General features: G+C 33.6%; 1 protein-coding gene across 1 annotated transcript in view; it reads right to left on the bottom strand.

Moving 5' to 3' along the window:
- The window catches only part of RTTN (rotatin), a 77,731-nt gene that overhangs the window by 25,595 nt on the left and 31,627 nt on the right, over positions 1–20,509 (bottom strand). Inside the window, exons 25-34 of the mRNA XM_062487589.1 lie at positions 19,966–20,205; positions 18,499–18,643; positions 17,567–17,721; positions 16,154–16,373; positions 14,379–14,507; positions 12,918–13,025; positions 12,140–12,298; positions 10,706–10,777; positions 7,113–7,305; positions 4,234–4,316 (exon numbers count right to left, since the gene is read on the bottom strand). Of these exons, the coding sequence (XP_062343573.1) occupies positions 4,234–4,316; positions 7,113–7,305; positions 10,706–10,777; positions 12,140–12,298; positions 12,918–13,025; positions 14,379–14,507; positions 16,154–16,373; positions 17,567–17,721; positions 18,499–18,643; positions 19,966–20,205 (1,504 nt within the window). The remainder of the gene's footprint in view (positions 1–4,233; positions 4,317–7,112; positions 7,306–10,705; positions 10,778–12,139; positions 12,299–12,917; positions 13,026–14,378; positions 14,508–16,153; positions 16,374–17,566; positions 17,722–18,498; positions 18,644–19,965; positions 20,206–20,509) is intronic.

Below are 20,509 nucleotides of genomic sequence, written 5' to 3'. Positions count from 1 at the left end.
CCATATGGTTCTTCTGAAACAAGTAAAACCCTAAAAGGACTTTAGCTATACTGAGAGTCATCTCACAGATATTATTATGAATTATACAATCTTTCATGTATCAGTAAACAGTATCAGCTACCTCATACAACTGCTCTTTCTCTATCTTTTACAACTCTCTAAATACTTTGGACAAGAAAATAAAAACAAATTCTCAGTTATATAAAAAAAATAAATTAAAAAAAATCAGCAAAAGCTTTATCTGGTTAGAAAAATGTGATCTTCCTACAGTGATGGAACATTCATTGATAATTGCTTCACAGCGAGAAATAGGTTAAACCCCAAAATTTTCTGCTGTCATAACAGAAAACATAGAATAACACAATGAAATTGTTTCCACACTGTTCTGCCTTGAGAACAAAAAAAAGAAAGATATTTCCACTTTTATAAATCACCTTTGATAAGGATGAACTGGAGGTCTGGGACACAGTATTAGTAAAGGATATTTACTACTGCCACCATACTGTTTCTGGGAGCAATGAAGTGTTGTGTTGCTGAACATTGAAACTTCAGAAGAGGGTATAATAGGAGAAAAGGTTCTGTGTGTGGAAAGGGAGATGACAACTGCAGATTAGAACTAATTCAAAAGAATACAAAAATTGTCAGAGTGGAAACAGTGGAGAAATGTGAGGGTTTTACCATTTATCTACTAGATAGGAATAAAAGGTCTTTTCTTAACCTCTAGTACAAAAATCCCTCTGGCATTGCTTTAATAGGCTTGCAGTGATTAATTCTATTCAGTTCCCTTTTCAAAGGTTTAAATCACTTAACTGTATCGCACTCTGGTAACCATGGTTCCAGAAAATAAAGCACATATTTTTATAAAAAATAGCAAGAAGATTTCAGAAGAAAAAATGGCCATGACTTAAAGCTCTCTGGGAAATGTCTGTAGATCTTCAGCTCACATCAGTTTTAGCAGAAGTTTTTAAATAACTGATCATTTTGCTAAGATGTCCTGGACGTAGAACAGCCCTAGAATATTTATGCAGTGTAAAGCAAGTCAGAATCTCCATACAGATTGGTGATCTCTTATCATATGTACTAAGCACAAATCAAACATGTTGGTTAAAACAGGAGTGAGGATTTGTCTTCTCGAATGATAACCTGAGTTAACATTTAAACTATTTATTCTATAAAAGACCAAGATTATTAATCATCTCAGAACTGGCCTTTTTGCAGTATCTACATTCCAGTTCACAGAAAACTACAGATAAATTTGACAAAAACTTGTAATCCACTGGGATCTTCAAGACACAAAATACAGAACAATCCAGTTCTGCTGTATTTTTCTATTACACCGAATCATTGATTTCATTCCCACACAATTATTCTTTACTCTATAAAATGAGCAAAATTTTACTTATGGTCTCTGCAAAATTTCTGACTCTAATTTTCTCTTTCTGCAAATTTGGGGAAAATAATTGGGGATGAAAGAAAAAAGATGAAGCATAAAAGTAATTTAGTTGCAGCTTTCAGTTAAAGTCATATGACCCTATGTGAAACCAGCTCATGATAGCAGACAGCTCAAATAAAATACTGGTTACATTAAATCTGGAAGCAGAGAAAACTAATAGAACGTAAGAATAGAAATCGATATGGATGCACCTAGCTATATTTTAATAACATTTAAAAAAAAAGTTAAGAGTTTTCAATAGAAACAATTCTACTTGGTTTGATTGCTCATTCTCAAGTGTTTGTGGGTGTTTTCATCAAATCTGTGCCGTGCACCTAAAACACATTTTTCCCTTCAGTGAGACCTGCAGATTCGTTTCCATCTGTCATAGGGAAAGCTCGCCATCTCGTGGGCTTGGAATAACAGTATCCTCCTGGCACCACCATCATACAACATTCAGCAACAAACTTCTCCAAACTTTTTGTAATGACTTCATAAATATATTTCTTTAATCATACATCAAAACAGAAATTGGGCTGAAGTGTGACCCAAAAATTTCAAGTCATATAAGAATAAATTACAAATGCCTGAGATTTCGGGACAAGTTTGAATTTTTAGAAGTATTTCCTAACTTCACTAATACACACTTCAGGTAACTGCCCTCTGAAACAGTTTGCAATCAGTCTCCATTAAAGTTAAACTCATCCATCTTTTTTCTCCTAATTAATAGTGCCATTGGAACATCAGACCTCTACATCTTGCAGCTTGGAAATTTTCAATGTGTTATGTCAGCACTGGCATTTTTATACAGGTAAGAAACTTAGTTAATTAAAAAAATATTAAAAAATAAAGTTTAAAGCTGCTAAAAACATCCAAGAAGAATAAATGCAAATTAAACTAACTTCTAGAAATGACAATCAAAGTCTTAGTGTGACATATTTGTACATGTCAGGGAAAGAAGGAAAACAGAACAAAACACAAACTTTTATAAAACTCCCATGGTAAGAACCTAATCTTAGCAAGTATGAAGACTACAATATGTGGAAGATTGACAGCTAATTATTAAGTGGAAAGTACAATGTAATATTAAGGTACACTAATTAATATCAATCTGTTGAATGAAATAGTAGAGCTACTATTTTTTTTTAAAACTACTGAAGCTGAAGAAATCTAATGTCATTAACTTCTCCAATTCTTCATAAAAACTCAAGCACAATTTTAAGTAGATTAGACACCCAGCCCTGATAAGAATTGCTGCAATTTAATTTTGTCTTCAAGTAACATGAACAAAACAAGATGAAATTTGTTCAACTTTCATTCCTCTATGTAAGTGGCACTCAATTTATTCAGTAAAAAGTGACCTGGGAACAACCACTTCTAAAAAATCTGAGATTGTTATGCAAATGCTTTTTAAGCAGCAATTATGATTGCATGTACTTCCTGATGTACATACACCTTCATTATTTTAGTTTCAATCTTCAAATTTGAATATTTGTGTTTAAAATACCCCTAAGGGGCTGGGGGATTGTTGTTCTTCATTAATGAAAATCAAATTAATTTATAAAATTTCTGAAGAAGAGAAATTAGTTTACACCTAAAGTGTGCTTTTTCCTCAATGATTAAAAACATGCAAAATAACATTATCAGTACTGGACAGCAATAAATTTATAAAAGAGAACTAAAAGACCAAGGAAATTATACTTGTGTAGTACTTTGAGACAAAACTTCAGTACTGGTTTTTTTTGTTTGTTTGTTTTTATTTTTACCATGTTCCACAGAAAAATTGAACATAGAAATTTTAGTCAATAAAAGAATATAGGATATTGTGATTTATCAGCATTTGTCATATAAACACATGCATCTGTTTAAGAGAAAATAAACTTCTAAACTATGACATAGGGTTCAGTAATAGATTAGATGGTCATTCATAAAGGAAAAATTTTTTGAATATGAAACTAAAAAATAAGACTTCAGTGCAACATATCAGAGTTTTCTTGGATGTATACTGCAGTCTTTGAAAAATATGTGATTTTTATCAGGTAACTCCGGAATGTTATAAAAGCATTATAACACATTATAACACCTCCACAGCCTTAACAGATATTGCAAATCTATTCTGGAACTGAAAGAATGTATTTCAATTTCTCCTCCTCTGCATTTGCCATCTTGAAAGACAGCACATGTGTACAGCTTTTAGCTGTAGTCCTTCTAGTCAGAAACAAATTTTTCAAGCAGACACCTGCTTTCTGCTTTCCATGTCTGTTTTGGATCCTGCAAACACTTGTGCCTTTTAAATTCTACAAAAGCATTCTCAGAATCCAGAGTTTATTACAGCACAGAATACCCAATGTATTTATGTGGCTTTGATTGATCCAGTTCTGTAGCTGTGTTGTGTAAATACAGATTCACTCTGAATAGACAATTTGAATAAAAGTAACAGAAGTGACAACCAGAAATGGAGACAACCACATTTTGTCAATAAAGACAATTACAGAGTAATCTCTAGAGAATATGTCTTGCTGTGGGAAGCTATAGAATTCAGTACGGTCTTATGCATTTAGCCAGTCAAAGCAAGCTACCTTATTTATTTTAGCTCAGGTTGAGAATCTTGGAAGGGTTTTTTAAGCATATTAAAGTTACACTGGAGTAAATTTCAACTTAATTTCACAGCGAATTTCTGACTGATCTCAGGTTTTGTGTTTTGCTGCAGTCTTTTAAACAATTTTAAGAGTGCTAATTTTCTTGAAAGCAGTTCACAAACAATTTTATAATTAAAATTAATAGAATACTCCACAACTTACCATAGTTTCAGATGTTGAGTGAGAATGTGAAGATTTGCTCTGACTAGGTGGAGCCTTCCAAAGATTGAGAGAATCATCAAAATCTGTATGGCAACAAAAATAAGAATCAAAATTACTGTAAGAACAGCAGAGAGCATATGAAGTTTTTTAAAGGATTGTTTCAGTGAAAAAGTAGCCAACCACAGCTACCCTTCTGAAGATCTCAAAACACAAGTTTTCACACATTGTACCTATGACATCATACACATCAAATTCCCTGAATGAACAGACAGAAAAAAACTTCAGTACCACAAAGTAGTGTAGAAAAAGCTACACTTCACTCAAACTGCAGGTGCATAGCCTTTAGTCATTTCAAATAGGTCAGATTTAGCTTTAGTTAAAACACAAGAGAACAAAAGTATTGAAGTACTATAGTACGGTCTCGAAGAACACACAGAGTAAACAGATATCCTTGACTTCAAATTCACATTTTAAGAAAGTAGTTTCAAGAGGACCCATATTCACAAATATAACAAAGGCAGAATTAGTTTGCAAATCTGTTTCAGAATAAAAAGTGCCAGAAATTTTATAGCACAAATTTGGCAGCAACCAACAGTAATGTTCATTTTTGAAGATGTCGTGTATTTAGAAAGAAAATAACAAAGAATAAAGCTAGACTACACAGTTTGTGAGTGCAGACCCCAAAAAAGTACATTTCCTATATGTATCCTCACTTATTACTAAACTGAGCCATTTTATTTTTACCATAACATTGGAGATGTTTACATTCCTAAAAAATGTGAGAAAACTACATAGGGAAAATCCCAACAGGGTTTAGGTCCTGTTCTCCCCTTTTTAAAGAAACAAAAAAATTTGTTTCCGATTCCTAAAATACTGTATTTTCCGGCTTTGCTTTGCAATGACTGATAAAATGTATCTCAGTTGCTCACTGAAAAGTTGTACCATTGTACATTTGAGTTACTCTTAGATACAATATAGTATCAGCTAACAGAACTACTAAAAGGCACAAATAAAGAGGACCACGGGAGTAGTAAAATGTGTTGGACTGAAAAATTACACTTACAGATAAAAAAAAAAAAAAATCAAACACTGAAGAAATTGAGGGTTTTTTATGGCAGGAATTATGTGTACTGCTGAGGTATTTCTGTCAGTGAGTTAACCAAGAATGCTTCTTTTCCTTGGGTCTGTCATAAAATCATAACTTAGTTGGGGAAGTAACATTCCTTTTCTGTTCATGCCTCTAGAACAGGTTTAACAAATGCAGAATGCAGCAGGATGCTTGGCCTAGAATATGCAAAACGCAAACAATACTTTATTTTGCAAAACTATAACTGGTGAACTGAGACAGGGTGTCATGCTTCTTTTGGTGTTGAATTACACTAAACCAGCCTGACTCAGAAACCCCAAAAGTTGAACATCCTGATAGTGAGTTGAAGGATATTTTATCATATCTGCCACTTCTTATCTAAAAATCCTAAAGCCCAGCTGGCCTGAGACATACAACTGACAGTCAATCACTCTGAGCTCTGGAAATCCAGTTCCAGTTTCAAACAGCAGGTTTTTCTAAAACACTTCTTGGAGTGTGTGTGGAGACTTCTTCCTGGGGTGGGGATGCTCCTCAAGGTCACTCCAGTCTGAGCGAAAGAGATTTGCCCAAAGTCATTGCTATAGGTAACATCAATCTCTACTTACTAATTGCTTCTTTTTTGACAGCTTTAATATAGTACACTATACTACACCAGCAGTTTTAACTTCTATACTGTGTACTAAATAATTCTGATTATGATCTTTTTGTCTTTTTGTCTAGTCATTTATCACAGTAAGTCATTCATTTTTATATAAATATACCTGGTTTGCCATCCTTAATCCCACAGGATAAAGTCACACAAAGGTTCAAACACTTCTCTGTAATTCCTTAAACTACTGAAAAATTCTGGGTCTAGGACTGAATCCAGCTGCAGCCAGGTTCCTCTCCGAGAAGGCATTTAGAGAGCAAGGGGGTTCTTCCTGCACCTTGTGACTCAGTGGGAGGGCTTCTCTAAACAACATTGCCTGAGGATCCTACTCCATCCATGATACAGACATAAAAACAACTATTTAAATCAGCAGCCTTAAAAAAAAATGGAAATACAGAAACCTGGGCCCACAAAGAAGGTAAGAAATTTTAAAAAACCTCATTAATTTTCTGCTCCATGAAAGCTTTTACTAATTGATCTCTGAAAAATCCCCTAGCTTTCTAAACTTATGATCATCAAATATATTTGGACAAGGAAGTGTATTCCCACAATACATAGCGAGCATAGAAATATTGTTCAATAAATGATTAGTCAACATAAAAATTAGATCTGAGATATTCCAAGGGTATACAGGTTAAAAATAAACAAATCCCATCTGATTATTACATTTCATCAGTCTATGAATTAAATTATATCTGATAATGTCTAGGAATGCAGTTTAATTCAGATTAAGAGTCCATTCCTACTCAAGTAACCTTGAACACATAAAGAAATAGGAATCTTAAAAAGAGTTCACGTATTTTCTTTGTATGAAAGTTGACTGGATGACAAAGTAGAAATCATTAGAAGTGTTTTACCTCTAATGTTTTACAAGAAAATTTACTACAGAACCAATCACGTAGTTTCCATTTTCAACTTTATGAAGATGTAAATAACAGCTTAGAACTTTTTCTGAGCTATGTTAAACTACTGACTTATCTATTTAAATCCTCACAGCAATATTTTGACTTTGTTACATATTTAAATGCAGGGTTCATATATTTTCCGTTCCTTTTATTAAGAATTCTTGGAGATACATTACTCAAAACTACAGTTTATTTAAGTAGGTTTCAAATACCAGAAGATTATATGAAAACCATTTACCAGTTATATCACCTTTTTCTGTGTTGAGCTTGTCTTCCTTGTAAGAGTTCAAATCAAACATATAACATCCTAGGTAACAGTGTTTCACCATCTGATTCACATGTTCATAGAACTGGCAGTGATACAAAAGGGCTTTAAGAGCAGGTATTCCTGTCTGAGAGAGGCCAGATTCTTCATCATGTACACAAGGACCCTGAAGACATGAAATTCACAGACACCATTACTTTAAAGAAATGTTTTACACAGAATAAATTGTCAGAAAAACCCACCTTAACTAAGGCTAATGCTGTGTATGTGTGTGTACATTGGTACAGGCTGCAACTACTGAATTCCAGAAACGAAATGCAGATTTTAACGTTGAGCTAAATCATAATATTTTACAAAAGCTGTCATGACTTAGGAAAATAAAACAGCTCTTTATCTCCTGAGATGTGTGCTAAGAGTTAAGCAGAAACTCACGAAAAGGTGTAAACAAGTGGCTTCAAGACATTAAATGTATCAGTACACTTTACAATTTTAATGTCTCATTTAATTCTACTTACAGATATCAAGCAATGAAAAAGTTTTCCTTAGGCAAAAAGCACACTTAGATAAGACTAAATATCCTGAAAACATCACCCTGCTCTAAAATATACTGTCATTATACTACATTTAGCTACATCAATCTTCTCTGAGAAAAGGTTTCTTTAGAAAACAGGACATAAACAAAAAAAAAAATCTCTTTGAAGTATGGTTTTCAATTATTTCTTATTAAATACTGACATCAGGGAAAACAAGAGCAGTAGATTTATACCTTAAGATAATAGATTCTAGTCATATTTCAAATGAACAGTTTAAATTGACTGCCTTCGTTAAAAGTTTTTTCAGTGTTTTCCATGTTAACACAAAAAAAGCAAGAATCATTATTAAATTACACATAATCTGGTTTAGAGTGACCATAAAAATTAGAAGTGTAAAGAAGGCAGAAGAACTCAGAAAAATTCAAACCAGTTACATTCAGAATGGCAGTTTTAGAGGTATCCTGCAGTAGTTCTAAAATAAATGAGTCAAAATTATGAGAAGAAAAACTTTCAGTGCCAATTAGAAACCTTCTTTGGCAGTCAGGAGAGAGCACAGCTGGATCAACTGAAAATAAGTAATTTTCATTTTAATAGCAAAACACTCTTTATCCCCTAGAGACTCTCTCCCAACCCCTTCATTTACACTGAATACAAGTTTATCTCCCAATAAAACAAAACAAAACCCAAAACAAGATACAGTAGAAGCAGTAAAACTATTCTGCATTACAAGGTAAGTTATCACTAAAATTTTAGATGGTTACTCTCATTCTTTTTGGATTCTGTAATAAAGTTTCACTATTTGCCTTTTACACCAACTAGTGGAGAATGAGATACGATGCACAGTTTGAAGCAGAATGTAGGATTTCAAGTAAACTATTTATGATGAATTATAAAACTCTACTCATACACTGTCAGCAATAGACTTAGACCGTATCGACTATGGCAAGTGCAAACTTAGGAAATACTGATAAATTTAGTCCAAATTTTACTACCCAGGATTGTCTTTGCCAATTTTAAAAACCATACCAGATACGCTATTGTACAATAGAGGGCGTTGGAAGAGTTACTCCTCAATTACAATTGACAGAGTGCTCTTACTTCAGCAATCTTTATAGAACACAGTCTGCTGCACTCAGAGTACTTTACTTAAGACCAAAGAGGGGTGTAGAATTTTTTTTAAGTGACACAGCAAAACAAAATATTATAAAGCAGATCAACTAGACAACAGTAACACTAGAGACATTCCCATGAAGATACTGGCCTACAACCTCTATTCATATTTCCTTTTCCAGTCCTATTTGCATAAGGAATAAAATGGTAATGTTCTAATTGGGCTAAAAATTTTTGGGCTTTTCTAATTGGCACAGTATTCCCACTATTCACCAAGATCCACTTAATAGTCCTCTTTTTCTTCCTGGCATTGAAGGAAACAGACAAATCACCTCATTCAGTGCAAGGGAACAAAGTTACTCTGAAACATAAAATTTGATCCTGGTGGTATCTTACATTTTTAATGGCTGTTTTTATTTTGAACAGTTTTAATTTACCAGTAACCATGAAGTGTTGTTGATATTATCTTTCAGCATGAACACTTATTAAGTGATGAGCAATTTCCATTAAATTACAGTTCTTAATAAGAATCACATTGACTCAAAGCTTCTTTTAATTGCACTGGAATTGATCCAGAACCGTGCAACTGGATTCAATTTTTATCACTTCAACATAGTAATTGAAATTTCAAAAAATAATACTAAAAAGCAGTTTTTAATGGAGTCTGTATTGGCAAGTTACAATGGCTGCCCTTTTGTAACCCCCTACTATTATGAATTCAAACAGTTGCTATTTATATTGATAAATTAGAAGGAGTAAGACTGAAACAAGGGCCAGATTTGTAAAATTGCTTCCTTTATGATCATATGTAAAGAAAAGATGAGATATTCTGTAAAATTCAACTTTGCAAGAAAGCAGTATAATTGATTTTGGGTGCAGCTGAATCATAGATAACTTATCACAGTAAAACTGCTGGAATGGCTTTCAGCACTAACTTGATCTTTTGCAGAAAGGAACATATTAAAAACTATATTGTTGCATCAGCAAATTTCTTCAAAAACTAATATACACTGTTCCTATATAGGTATAATCTCACACACTGAAAGGAGCAAGATAAGACATTAAAAACAGTATCAAGGTCACAAAAAAAATCTAAAAAATTGCAAGCTAAGATCCAAATATCCTGATGTACAATGAACCAGACCTGCTGAGAGTAAAATAAGATGATTGACTCAAGAGCAGAAGTGGAAAAGTGTCCAGCAGATCTTACCAGTTTGACAAATACTTGATGAGAGAAGACAAAGGCAGGCAGACTCCTCTCACTGTTATTAAGTGAGAGAAGGCATTAAGCAAAAAAACTAATACTGGAGATTCTATTTAAACCTAAGAAAAAAACCTTTCTATCTGAAGGTAGTCAAACACTAGAACAAATTGCTCAGAGAGACTGTGGAGTCTTCATTCTTGGAGAAATTCAAAATCCAACTGGAAACAGACCTGAGCAACCTGGTCTAGTTCACCTTGCTTAGAGCAAGTGGTGGTCTTCAGGAAGCATTTAAATTGACCTAAGTGACAAACTGTTTTATCTTTCTATCAAATTATTTTATAAACATCACATTCATGGAACTTCTTCATGCCCCTCAAATTGTGTTTTACCTGAATTCCAGGTGTGGGTAAAATAAATTATCAATTTCTACCCTTAAACATTAATGACATACCATATAAGTAAGCAACTTTCCTAGGAACCCAGAGATACTATACTCATGAAATGCAACATATATGTAATCTAAATGTGGTTGTTTTATTGAGCTTGCTGGAAGTTTGAGAGAAGTTTGTCTATTCATTTATTTCTCCTTCCAAAACATAACCTTAGACATGTAATTTTTTCAGTTGATATTTTATAGGTATTCTGACAGAACCTTTGATATCAAATGACATCTCTCTGCAACATTATGACTTTTGTCATCAAATGTAATAGTCACTCACTTGCCAAATACAATCTTTCGTGTCTTCTGTAGGGATTGGAATCACAAGTAGATTTTGTAGAATAAAAGCAGCCTGAAAGAAATTAAAGCATCAATATTGCCATCTAGCCATCACAGTTCAAAAAAGCACATCAGATTGAATAGTACAGTCTACATATTATTCCTCTGCTTTAGATATATACTGAAATACACAGAATTCTCATGTTAATGTTGGGAAAAATAATTAGAAGGATATAACTTCAAAGCCCTCAAACTTCTTTTGTAAGGGCATTACAGCATGGAACAACAGCAAGCTGGTATAAAAAAAAAAGACAAGAAAAAGATGGGATAGGAAACACAAGAAAACAAATGTATTTGTTTATAAAATACTCTCATCACTGTTCGAGTACAGTGAATCCTACAGAATAAACATATCAAGTACAGGAAGTAGTAGGGAAAAAAAATTCCTGAACAGAAAAATACCTAGATAACAGTTTATGACCACTCAGTTTACTGTCCTTATGTTTTGGAGTTTTTAATTATAATAAAATAATTGGGACAATATGATGAACACATTAGGACAGAGACATGTTTCAAATACTTTATAAATACATGGCATGTTTGTTCTAATTTATGTTACAGATACTTCACATGTCTGTGCATGGATTGAGATTCCTTTTATTTATATTTTGTCTATCTTTTGTCAATGATGTGAACCTTAAGAGACTATAATTAAGAGACAATAATTTGGAGTTAAATAAAACAAGGAAGGACACATTACTAAAGGCATTCTGAGATCTATAACCTCAAATATTACTTTGGAAATACAATTAGCTAAGCAGTAGAGCTGGGATAAAAACAAGTCACTGAGTATCAAGAGTTTTTATTTCTTATTGATTGGAACAAAAGGAAAACCTTACAACTAGAACAGTAAAAAACTGCAGATAAAGTGTACAGATTCTTAAATTCATCGATATATAATTCTATGTATTGTTCTACCATAGTACAGCCTTTCAGTTCTCACCAGTAAACCTTAGTGCCTAGACAAATTAGATTACTTCATGTCTGCAAAGAACAGATATTTACTGCAGATCAGGTAATGAGTTTGTACCAAAGCATTCATAAATATTACAAAGCAGCTGTTAAAATCAGGCTAATTAGTTATGCTTTAGCAAAAGATGTATCTAGTTGAGTAAGCCTAAGGAGTTTTTATGAGTTCACTTGTATTGTATATATAATTTCTCTTCTGAAATAAGTAATCTGTATTTGCTCCTTATGCAATTCCTAAATAAGCACCTAAACATTTTTATTAATCAGGTAGTGTTTAACTTACAAAGGAGCAGGTGTTGTGCAGCAACAGGTAATAGATATATGCAGTAAAAAAATACAAAGTTTCTCTTCTCCATAATCAAAAAGAACTTGACAATCTACAACAGCAGAAGGACAAGAAACCTACCTCCCTGCGCACCATGCTACATTCAGACTGATCCAGAAGGATGTTTATCACTGTTCCCCACAGGCCTCCTGAAATATTCTGGCAGCTTTCTGCTAAAGCAATACATCCTGTTTCAAGAGATGTAAGAGCTGATCCTATTCCAAGTGCTGTAAATCTGACCTAGTACATACAGGCACAACAGAAATTGGTATTTCTTACAGTAATTAGCAATACTATTTTTTTTTATTGTTAAGTTGTATCAACTGAATCTAGAGCTTAAGGGAATAATTTAAAATGTAACTACCTCTTCCTATATCTCTCTTGCTCTCTACTCATAATCACAACTAAGTGAAAACACAAAATTGTTCTTAACTATACAAAAATAAGAAAGATAGGCTTTAATATTCTTCATATTTTACCACTTGAAAATAGGTCCATTTAGCAAACAGATATAATTTAAGAGATTCACATTAAACACATTTGCTTTGAATTTTTAGTTCATGTACATGTTTCTGCTTTTCAGCTAAGTTACAGCAATAACAAGGAAAACTGCCTGTGAATCATGATAGTGAGTGACTAATGAAAGCATAGAAGACAGAAGATATAAGGAAGGATTTCTTAGATTATATCTATATGGAAACACTCTCCCTACTGTATAACAACTGCTATTTAGGATACAGTCAGTAACACTTTAAATGATTCAAAACAGCAGTCTACTATTAAATAAATGAATGAATCAAAGATTTTCAAACACTTAAGCATCAAAATAAGATATGACATGAATATCACAGTAACGAACCTCAGGATCTCTGTCTACCCATAAAGGAACCAGCCATGCCAGACCTAGATGAGACGGAACTTGTTCTTCACTATTATCATATGGCAAAGACCAAAGAGATATCCAGTCCTTATTAGCAAACAGAAAACAAATTAAGAAATTATTTTATCAATCTTTCAATCCATGCCAGTGTACTAACAGTGTAAGCTACCAGTTACTGCTAAAACAGTTTTGTATAACACTAATTGTGCAAAGGAAGGATAATTATGTATTTCTATTTCCACACAGATTTGACACTAAATCACGATTGTAAACAACAGCCAGGAATTAAAATTTCTTTGACATTAAAAATCATGAGTACAGTCTAAAAAGTAACACTGTCATAACCACAGTTTAGACTTAGAAACACAAGAAAATAAAACTTATTATGCTAATATATATATTACTCTATAACGATGATACTACAAAAAAAAAAAAAAAAAAAGAAAACCAAGTCCACACTTTCATCTACATATTTATGATCTAAATCTTTGGAGGCTGCTGTCTTCCTATAGTGTACTTAAAATCCTGTCCCCTCCCAATTTTAATAAACTCTTCTAGTACCTAATATCTTGAAAAAGGAGTAGAGAGAACTAAAAAAAAAAAGACACCTGGAATTTGGAGAAGCAGGTATATTGCCATTTCTAGTTATATGCATGCTTAATCATAATGAAAGGGGGATTTTTTTTGTGGCTATCACAGATATTAGTAAGACTGGATTTTAATTGTGTAAAATAATACTTAATTGTTGAATTTGTTTCAACTGCATTGGGATAAAGGCTCTTTTTACTAAACTGACAAATCTACCTCTCAAAGATGTACATGAACACAAAACACAGTATGAATTTTGCTAGTATGTAATGATAGCTTTTATCTGGCAATCCTTTTTCCATGGATGCACATATTCTTTTAGATATATACATATATATATATATATATATATATATACACACCACTGTAAAAGCCCTAAGCACATGAGTGTTTAAACATAGGTTAGAAAGCCTGTTGTCTGTGAGGCTGAAGAAATAACGTTATAAATTCTTAAATTTATTCATCCTATAGAAAAATCCTTATTTTTCATTTATTTATAAAGAGGAAATTATGCTTATTCTGAAAGAAGGCCTTTCAAAACACACAGAATTATTTACAAAGCAATTTCATTATGGCTAGAACTGATTCTTCAAGTTTTTGCATACTATACTCTATCCTCTACATTTGTCTAAGATTATAGACCAAATGAGATCAGTGTGGGGTTTTTTTTTGCCTTTTGTGCTTCCAATTGGAGGGGAAGAGCAAGTAGTGGTACAGTTTTAGCAGGACTACTCAGCTGGAGAGAACTATTCCTAAACCATGACAGAAAGTTATCATTGAACTCCAGCAGCTAAATTTCTCTGTGCATAGCCCTCACCAGTGACAAGGTAAGGACAACTGTAATGTACTCACCATATCCTTGGCTTGAGCCATCATTTCGTGAGACAAGTGAAGCAAGCAAAGGACTGTGCTTTTTGTTACACCTTTTCCCATGAAGGACATGGCATTTCCCCCCCATTCAACATAAAATGATGAGATGACCTAAGAGTAGGGGTACAAGTTCATAACAGCTTTACTGTAAAGAATACACAGAGTACCAACTGTCTTACACACTAAATGATAATTTAAACTCATGAAAAGATGATAGATTGCCAGCTGAATTGTAAGAATTTCTTTATTTCCGAGTCATTTGGTCATGTGATGGTTTCCTACACATTTAAACTTCTGACATCTGAGGTTTTTATTTTTTTAATTCAAATGAAAAATACAGTCAAGCTTAATAGTAAGCTCTAAGTTGAACAGAAACTTGAAAGTTTCTTTTCACAGACCTGAAAGTTCACATATTGTACCAAGGGCTTCTTTAGTTATGTCTGCAATTAAAAATAAAATTTCTTTTCAAAAATGAGTGTTCAAGAGAAAGTGCAATTTATATATTCTATTGTGATTTGAATAAATTTATCAGATTTCTATATTCAATACTAATAAAGAGAAATAAAGGTGACTGGATCGTAACATAAAATATGACCAAATACATAACCATGCATATCAAAAGGCATGGTGCTTTCAACAAAACATGCCCCAAAATGCATCTTAAAAAATAATAATCTTTGAAGATACACTTCTAGATTTACTTTTCTGCACAAAACATGGTGATTTAAGCCTCTGCATTTTTGCTATTCTTTGAGTGTCCAAGCCTACAAAAGTTTTTTTATACCTACTTTCTCCATTCCTCTCCAAAAGAAACCTGCATTTACTTTCATATTTAGGCCAAGTAAAACTGCCTATTTCTTCTGAAGAAGAGATTATGCATCAAAAGTTGATTTCATGTGCCACAATATTTATTATTATTTTTTCCAGTAACAATCTTTCTTTCACATGACAACATTAATAACCTTGGTGCCATTTTTAGTCTAGATTTCAAGTGACAGAACTTAACTAATCAAACAGGTCTAAAAAGTTTATTTCTTTCTACTCAAGAAATCTTGGCAAGTTAAGACCCCTAAAAACACTATCTTTTTTTTTCAACAGATGTATCGGTATTTGAAACAAAAAACTTCTAAAAATATACTACACAATATGCGTTGAACAAAGAAATTCAGAACTATGCTTTTCTTTCTAAGTTTTAAGAAGATTGATGTTTTCAAGAGATACAATGTTAGGGGCAAAAGATAGTTGTTTACCACATCCCCAGGCTTAGCAAACATATGAGAACACTGAAAATAAGAATGAAATTTTGTCTTTCCAGCAACTGCAGCACCTTGAATTACGTCTTTTCTGCTTTCTCTGTGTTATCAACCTACCCAACAAGCAAATCTTCTCCCAGACCACCTTTCATATGTGGATTTTGCCTGGGGGAAGTTATTTTAGATTTCTCCTCTTGGAGTTTCAGTTATTAAAAACATCAAGTACATTTTTTATCTTGCTTAAAATGACAGTTACTTTGTATCACCTCTAAAACCAATGATGAAAGCACATGCAATACAACCAACCTCCATAACTACAGTTATACATCACTCAGTCTAGTCTCCACATCATTCCTATTTACTTAGCAGGAAAAAGCATCCTTCCCACACTACTGCTGGTGATGACATTCACTAAAGGTACATTGTAAAAAGCATAGTGTCATTAGTTACACAGTTCTTTACTGCATTCAAACCAAAAGGTAAGTAAGAACATAAGCTACTTACCTCAAGAAGACCTGTTAAGTATTTCTTATGAATTGTGACAGGTTCAACTGTAGCACAGTAGGTACTCCAGCCCGGAAGTGCAGTAACATGAACCATTCCTTGTAATGCTCTCTCCAGTGAAGGAAGTCCATAAAAATGTGGTGCATCTGTTAGCCTTAAGCACTGAAGCAGTTTCAGAGCCAGCTCTGTTCTGAATGAGCCAGCAAGTTCCAAGCCCTCTCTGGTTTAATTGTAAAAAGAGATGAACCATCAATATGAAGCTGTTACAAAGAATAATTTTGAAAAAGGCCAATGCCTCATTCTTCTCACTGTTAGCCTGCGATGCTCAGCATCTCAATTACTTAATATTGCATTATGCAAAGAGTAACATGAAATTCAATGTGACACATCTAGCTTCACCAAGATTCTGAAAACATAATATTGCATCTGACTACAACCAAGTTGCTTAACTAAAAAAAGACAAATGAGATATAGCTCATTATTAAGGAGCATTCTAAATAAAGAATAAGAGCCGCAAAGCTCAGTAGTTCCGGAATCACACAGGATTTAGAACATTCTAAGTTGGAAGGGACCAACAAGTCCAACTCTTAAACGCACGGCCCTCTATGTTTGTTCTGGTTCAAGAGACAAGTTCAAAAATATTTCCTGCAAAACACAGTAAATCTAGAATTCAGTAAATAAAAAATACAGGATTCTGAGATACATAACTAGCAGGGATATCTATAACATGCCCCTTTTCTCACTGTCAACATTTTTAGAAAATAATCAAATTGGAATAATGAAAAAGGTAACATTTTGAAAATATCTTTACAAACCATTATCTTGTGACACTAAATAATCAAATATTACCTTAAACTGCAATTTTAGTAGCTCTTAGAATACATTTGGATAGAGAGATTTAGTGTGGGAAATGTTTTATGAGAAACTTGAAGAAAAAATAGTGTAAATTAATTTCTGTGTTTGCTCAATTAACAGAAAAAAGGTTGGAGCTTCATGCTGAAAATAGCTGTTGCAAATAGCCCAAAAAGAAGTTGAATGAAAAGAGATATTTATTGCAATTTCAAATATTTCCATGTTTTACTTTGCTATAAATACATGTTGCGAAATCAACGAAGTTACCAATTGCTCATGCAAATTTGCAGCAGTGAAAGAGAAACAGCCCATCTTCTCCACGCAATCAATTTAATTATCCACTAGCACATTCTCTTTCAAGTTTCCTGGTTAATTTCCTAATTTCACTGTGAAAAGGAATATCTAATGTTGATTTTCATTTCAAGATTGTATATTCAATTTCCATGGTTCCGAGCAATTGAGTCATGATGTAATGATATTCAAGTTGTGACCAAAATTCAGCAGCAGTAAGTGTTATAATGCCCAATCAGAATGACAAAGGCATGTCCATTTGCACTGTACCTGTCAGTCACTGACACAGAACAAACCAACAACACGTTAAAAAGACGAATGAGTTCTTTATCCAGACGCTGCCTGACAGCAGCCTGTGTTTCATCTATTTCATCCTGCATTTGGGATTCTGGTCGTACCAGGAGGCCTATAAGGGATCTTGGCTGCTAAAAGAAAAGAATAAAAATACAGTCACATAATGCATTGTTTAAATCCCATTTTAATACCTTCATTAAAGCCATTCTTCTGTTGAAAACTTGCAAATCACACATATTGTAAATCAGAAACTCCATGATTACTTAACTAACAAGTAACTGGAAAAAGCAGCCAAAAATTCCTATAATTACCAGTAACTTGAATCTCGAATCAATTAAATGCCATAAAAGAATCTACTGTTAAGGCCTTTAAAATATCCATTAAGAAGACGGTTTATTTTGAAGCATGAAAAACAACTTGAAGTAATATGGCAATAACCTTCAAGAGAAAATAGATCACAAAACACCAGAAAACATGTAGTAAAAAAATTAATTCAGGTTGCATTTTGGACAGCTCAGCTGCTTGAAAGACTTCATATCAAATGACTTTAAGGTTATATATTAATTTATTTTATATTAATATTTATATTGTTGAATGGGCCATATTAGAAATTACAGGCTTTCCAGGCAGCAATATAAATTGAAGTACTTGTAGTCTGTAAGTAATTGAAATGAAGTCTACTAGCATTTTTCCCCAAATGCTTAGACTGTATTTGCAAATGGGAAAATGCTAGTGCATGAAGGTATTTAACACAGGACACTCCTTGTAAGACACTTGCATGTTACACAGGTTATCCATTTGTAGCTAAGCACACCCTCATGTAGTTGTGCAGGTATGTACACATGTGTGCAAGTACAGTTATATGTTTAATCAAACCATCTAAGTATATACAACAACCCCATTCTTACATTTTTTAGCAATGATTTCAAGATCCACTTTAGATGGTCTGAATCCAGATTTGATTTCTGGTCTCTAAGCAATTTGTTTAAAAATCTTAGGACATCTACCAAAAGCTTTTCATCCTCCACGGAAGCTGGAAGCACTTGTAGAAACCTGCAATACAAATAAAAGCTTTCATACTTGCAGCACTTTAAAATAGCATTTAAAATCTCAGGCTAATAGGACTGAAGTTACCTGTAAATATTAAATTATATGGAGTAAATATGCGTATTATACGTATAGAAAACATTGGCATTGTATTAGCCTATGATATGTACAATATACTGTTAACATTGCTATTAGCATTATGCAAAATAGTTATGCATATTTTAAAAAATGTATTTGCATATGGTAAACATGGAATTCTGTTTAGTAAACTGTAGAGAAGTATGAGCAGGGACACATACAGGAAATAAGGAGTTACTTATATATTGAATACTAGCATTTGATAATAATAGCAAAGCTTACTTGTGCATTTCAAACAGCCCTTATTTTAAATACAGAATTTTAAATATTTGATGATTTTGTGCATGTAAATTGCAAGGTCACATAATCTTTGAGTTTGGAAGGGACTTGCAGGGGTCACCTGGTCATGCCATCTTGTTTATGAAGGGACACAGGCAGCTGCTTGCTCAGGACTGTGTCCAGGAATCGAGTTGCCACAACCTCTGTGGGCAACCTGCGTCTGTGTTTGGTCACCTACACAGTAAAAAAGTGTTCCCTGATGTTCACAGGGATCCTCTTGTGTTTCAGTTTGCAGCCATTGCTTCTCTCGCTGGACACCACTGGAAGGAGCCTGGTCCCACCATCTCTTCTGGTACTCATGCACACTGCTAAGATCCTCACTCTAAGTCTTCTTTCCCCCACATTTATCAGTCCCAGCTCTCTCATCCTTTACTCAAAGGAAAGATATTCCAGTCTTTCATTATCTTTGTGGTGCTTCATTAGATTCTCTCTTATACTGGCAAGTCCAAAACTGGACTCTGAGCCCCTGGCACAGTGCTGAATGGAACAGAAGGATCACCCATCTCAACTTGCTGCCAACACTCCTAAAGCAGCCCAGGATAGTATTTGCCTTTTTTACTGCAAGGAAAAACTGCTGGTTCATTTTCACCTTGGTGTCCCACCAGGACCCCCAGGTCCTTTCCTGCAAAGTTGCTTTCAGCTTGATTCACCCCAAAGGCATGGGCTTGATCCTCCTCAGGTGCAGGACTCTGCACTTGCCCTTGCTGAACTGCTTAAGGTTCATGTCAGCCCAGATATAGATATCTAGACATACATACAGATATAGAGATACACGTGTACGTGTGTGTGTGTATGCATCATAATCAGAGATGCACTGACAATCAATTCCTTAAATCTAAAATATAAAAAGCAAAAATGTTACCATTTTAGTATAACAATCTTTAATGAATTCTTGTAGTCAATATGCTTACCTGTTCATTGCTTTCTGCCAAACAAAGCTTTTCAAAGTGGTTCCACAAGGCCCAGAACTGCATTTTAATGCAAGTCTGTCATTCAGGACATAGAAGCTAAGCCTAGTGAGAGCAGTTCTAACATCCCTGTGGGATGCTGCCTGAATGATCAAAGTAAGACAATCCTGCAGTCCATAGTTTGTGTGAGTTATTTTCAATATAAGAATGTCTTCTGAGGAAAGTTTTAGAGAGTCTAAAAATCTGAAAAGGCATAGAGAAAAGTTATTAACAGTCAGTATCTTTATAAACTATTTCAGAGAGTATTGACTTCTATCCCTTCCTGTTTAATTGAGAAGATAAAACAGAAATTGCCTTAAAACATTATTTTTGTTAGCCAATTCTTTCATCACTAATCATTAAAAGAAACCAAGCCAAACAAAAAACTAAAACAAAACTAAAAACAACATGACCACTTGTAAATCATGAAGTGTTTTGAGTTCTTTGGAAAAACAATACCTAAATACTAAGTCTCAGTATTACCATTAAGAATATTTATCTGAAATTT

This window comes from Cinclus cinclus, chromosome 1, assembly GCF_963662255.1.
Source record: "Cinclus cinclus chromosome 1, bCinCin1.1, whole genome shotgun sequence".
Lineage (NCBI taxonomy): Eukaryota > Metazoa > Chordata > Aves > Passeriformes > Cinclidae > Cinclus > Cinclus cinclus.
The sequence above is the reverse complement of the archived record's forward strand: the minus strand, read 5'-3'. Positions and strand labels throughout refer to the sequence as shown.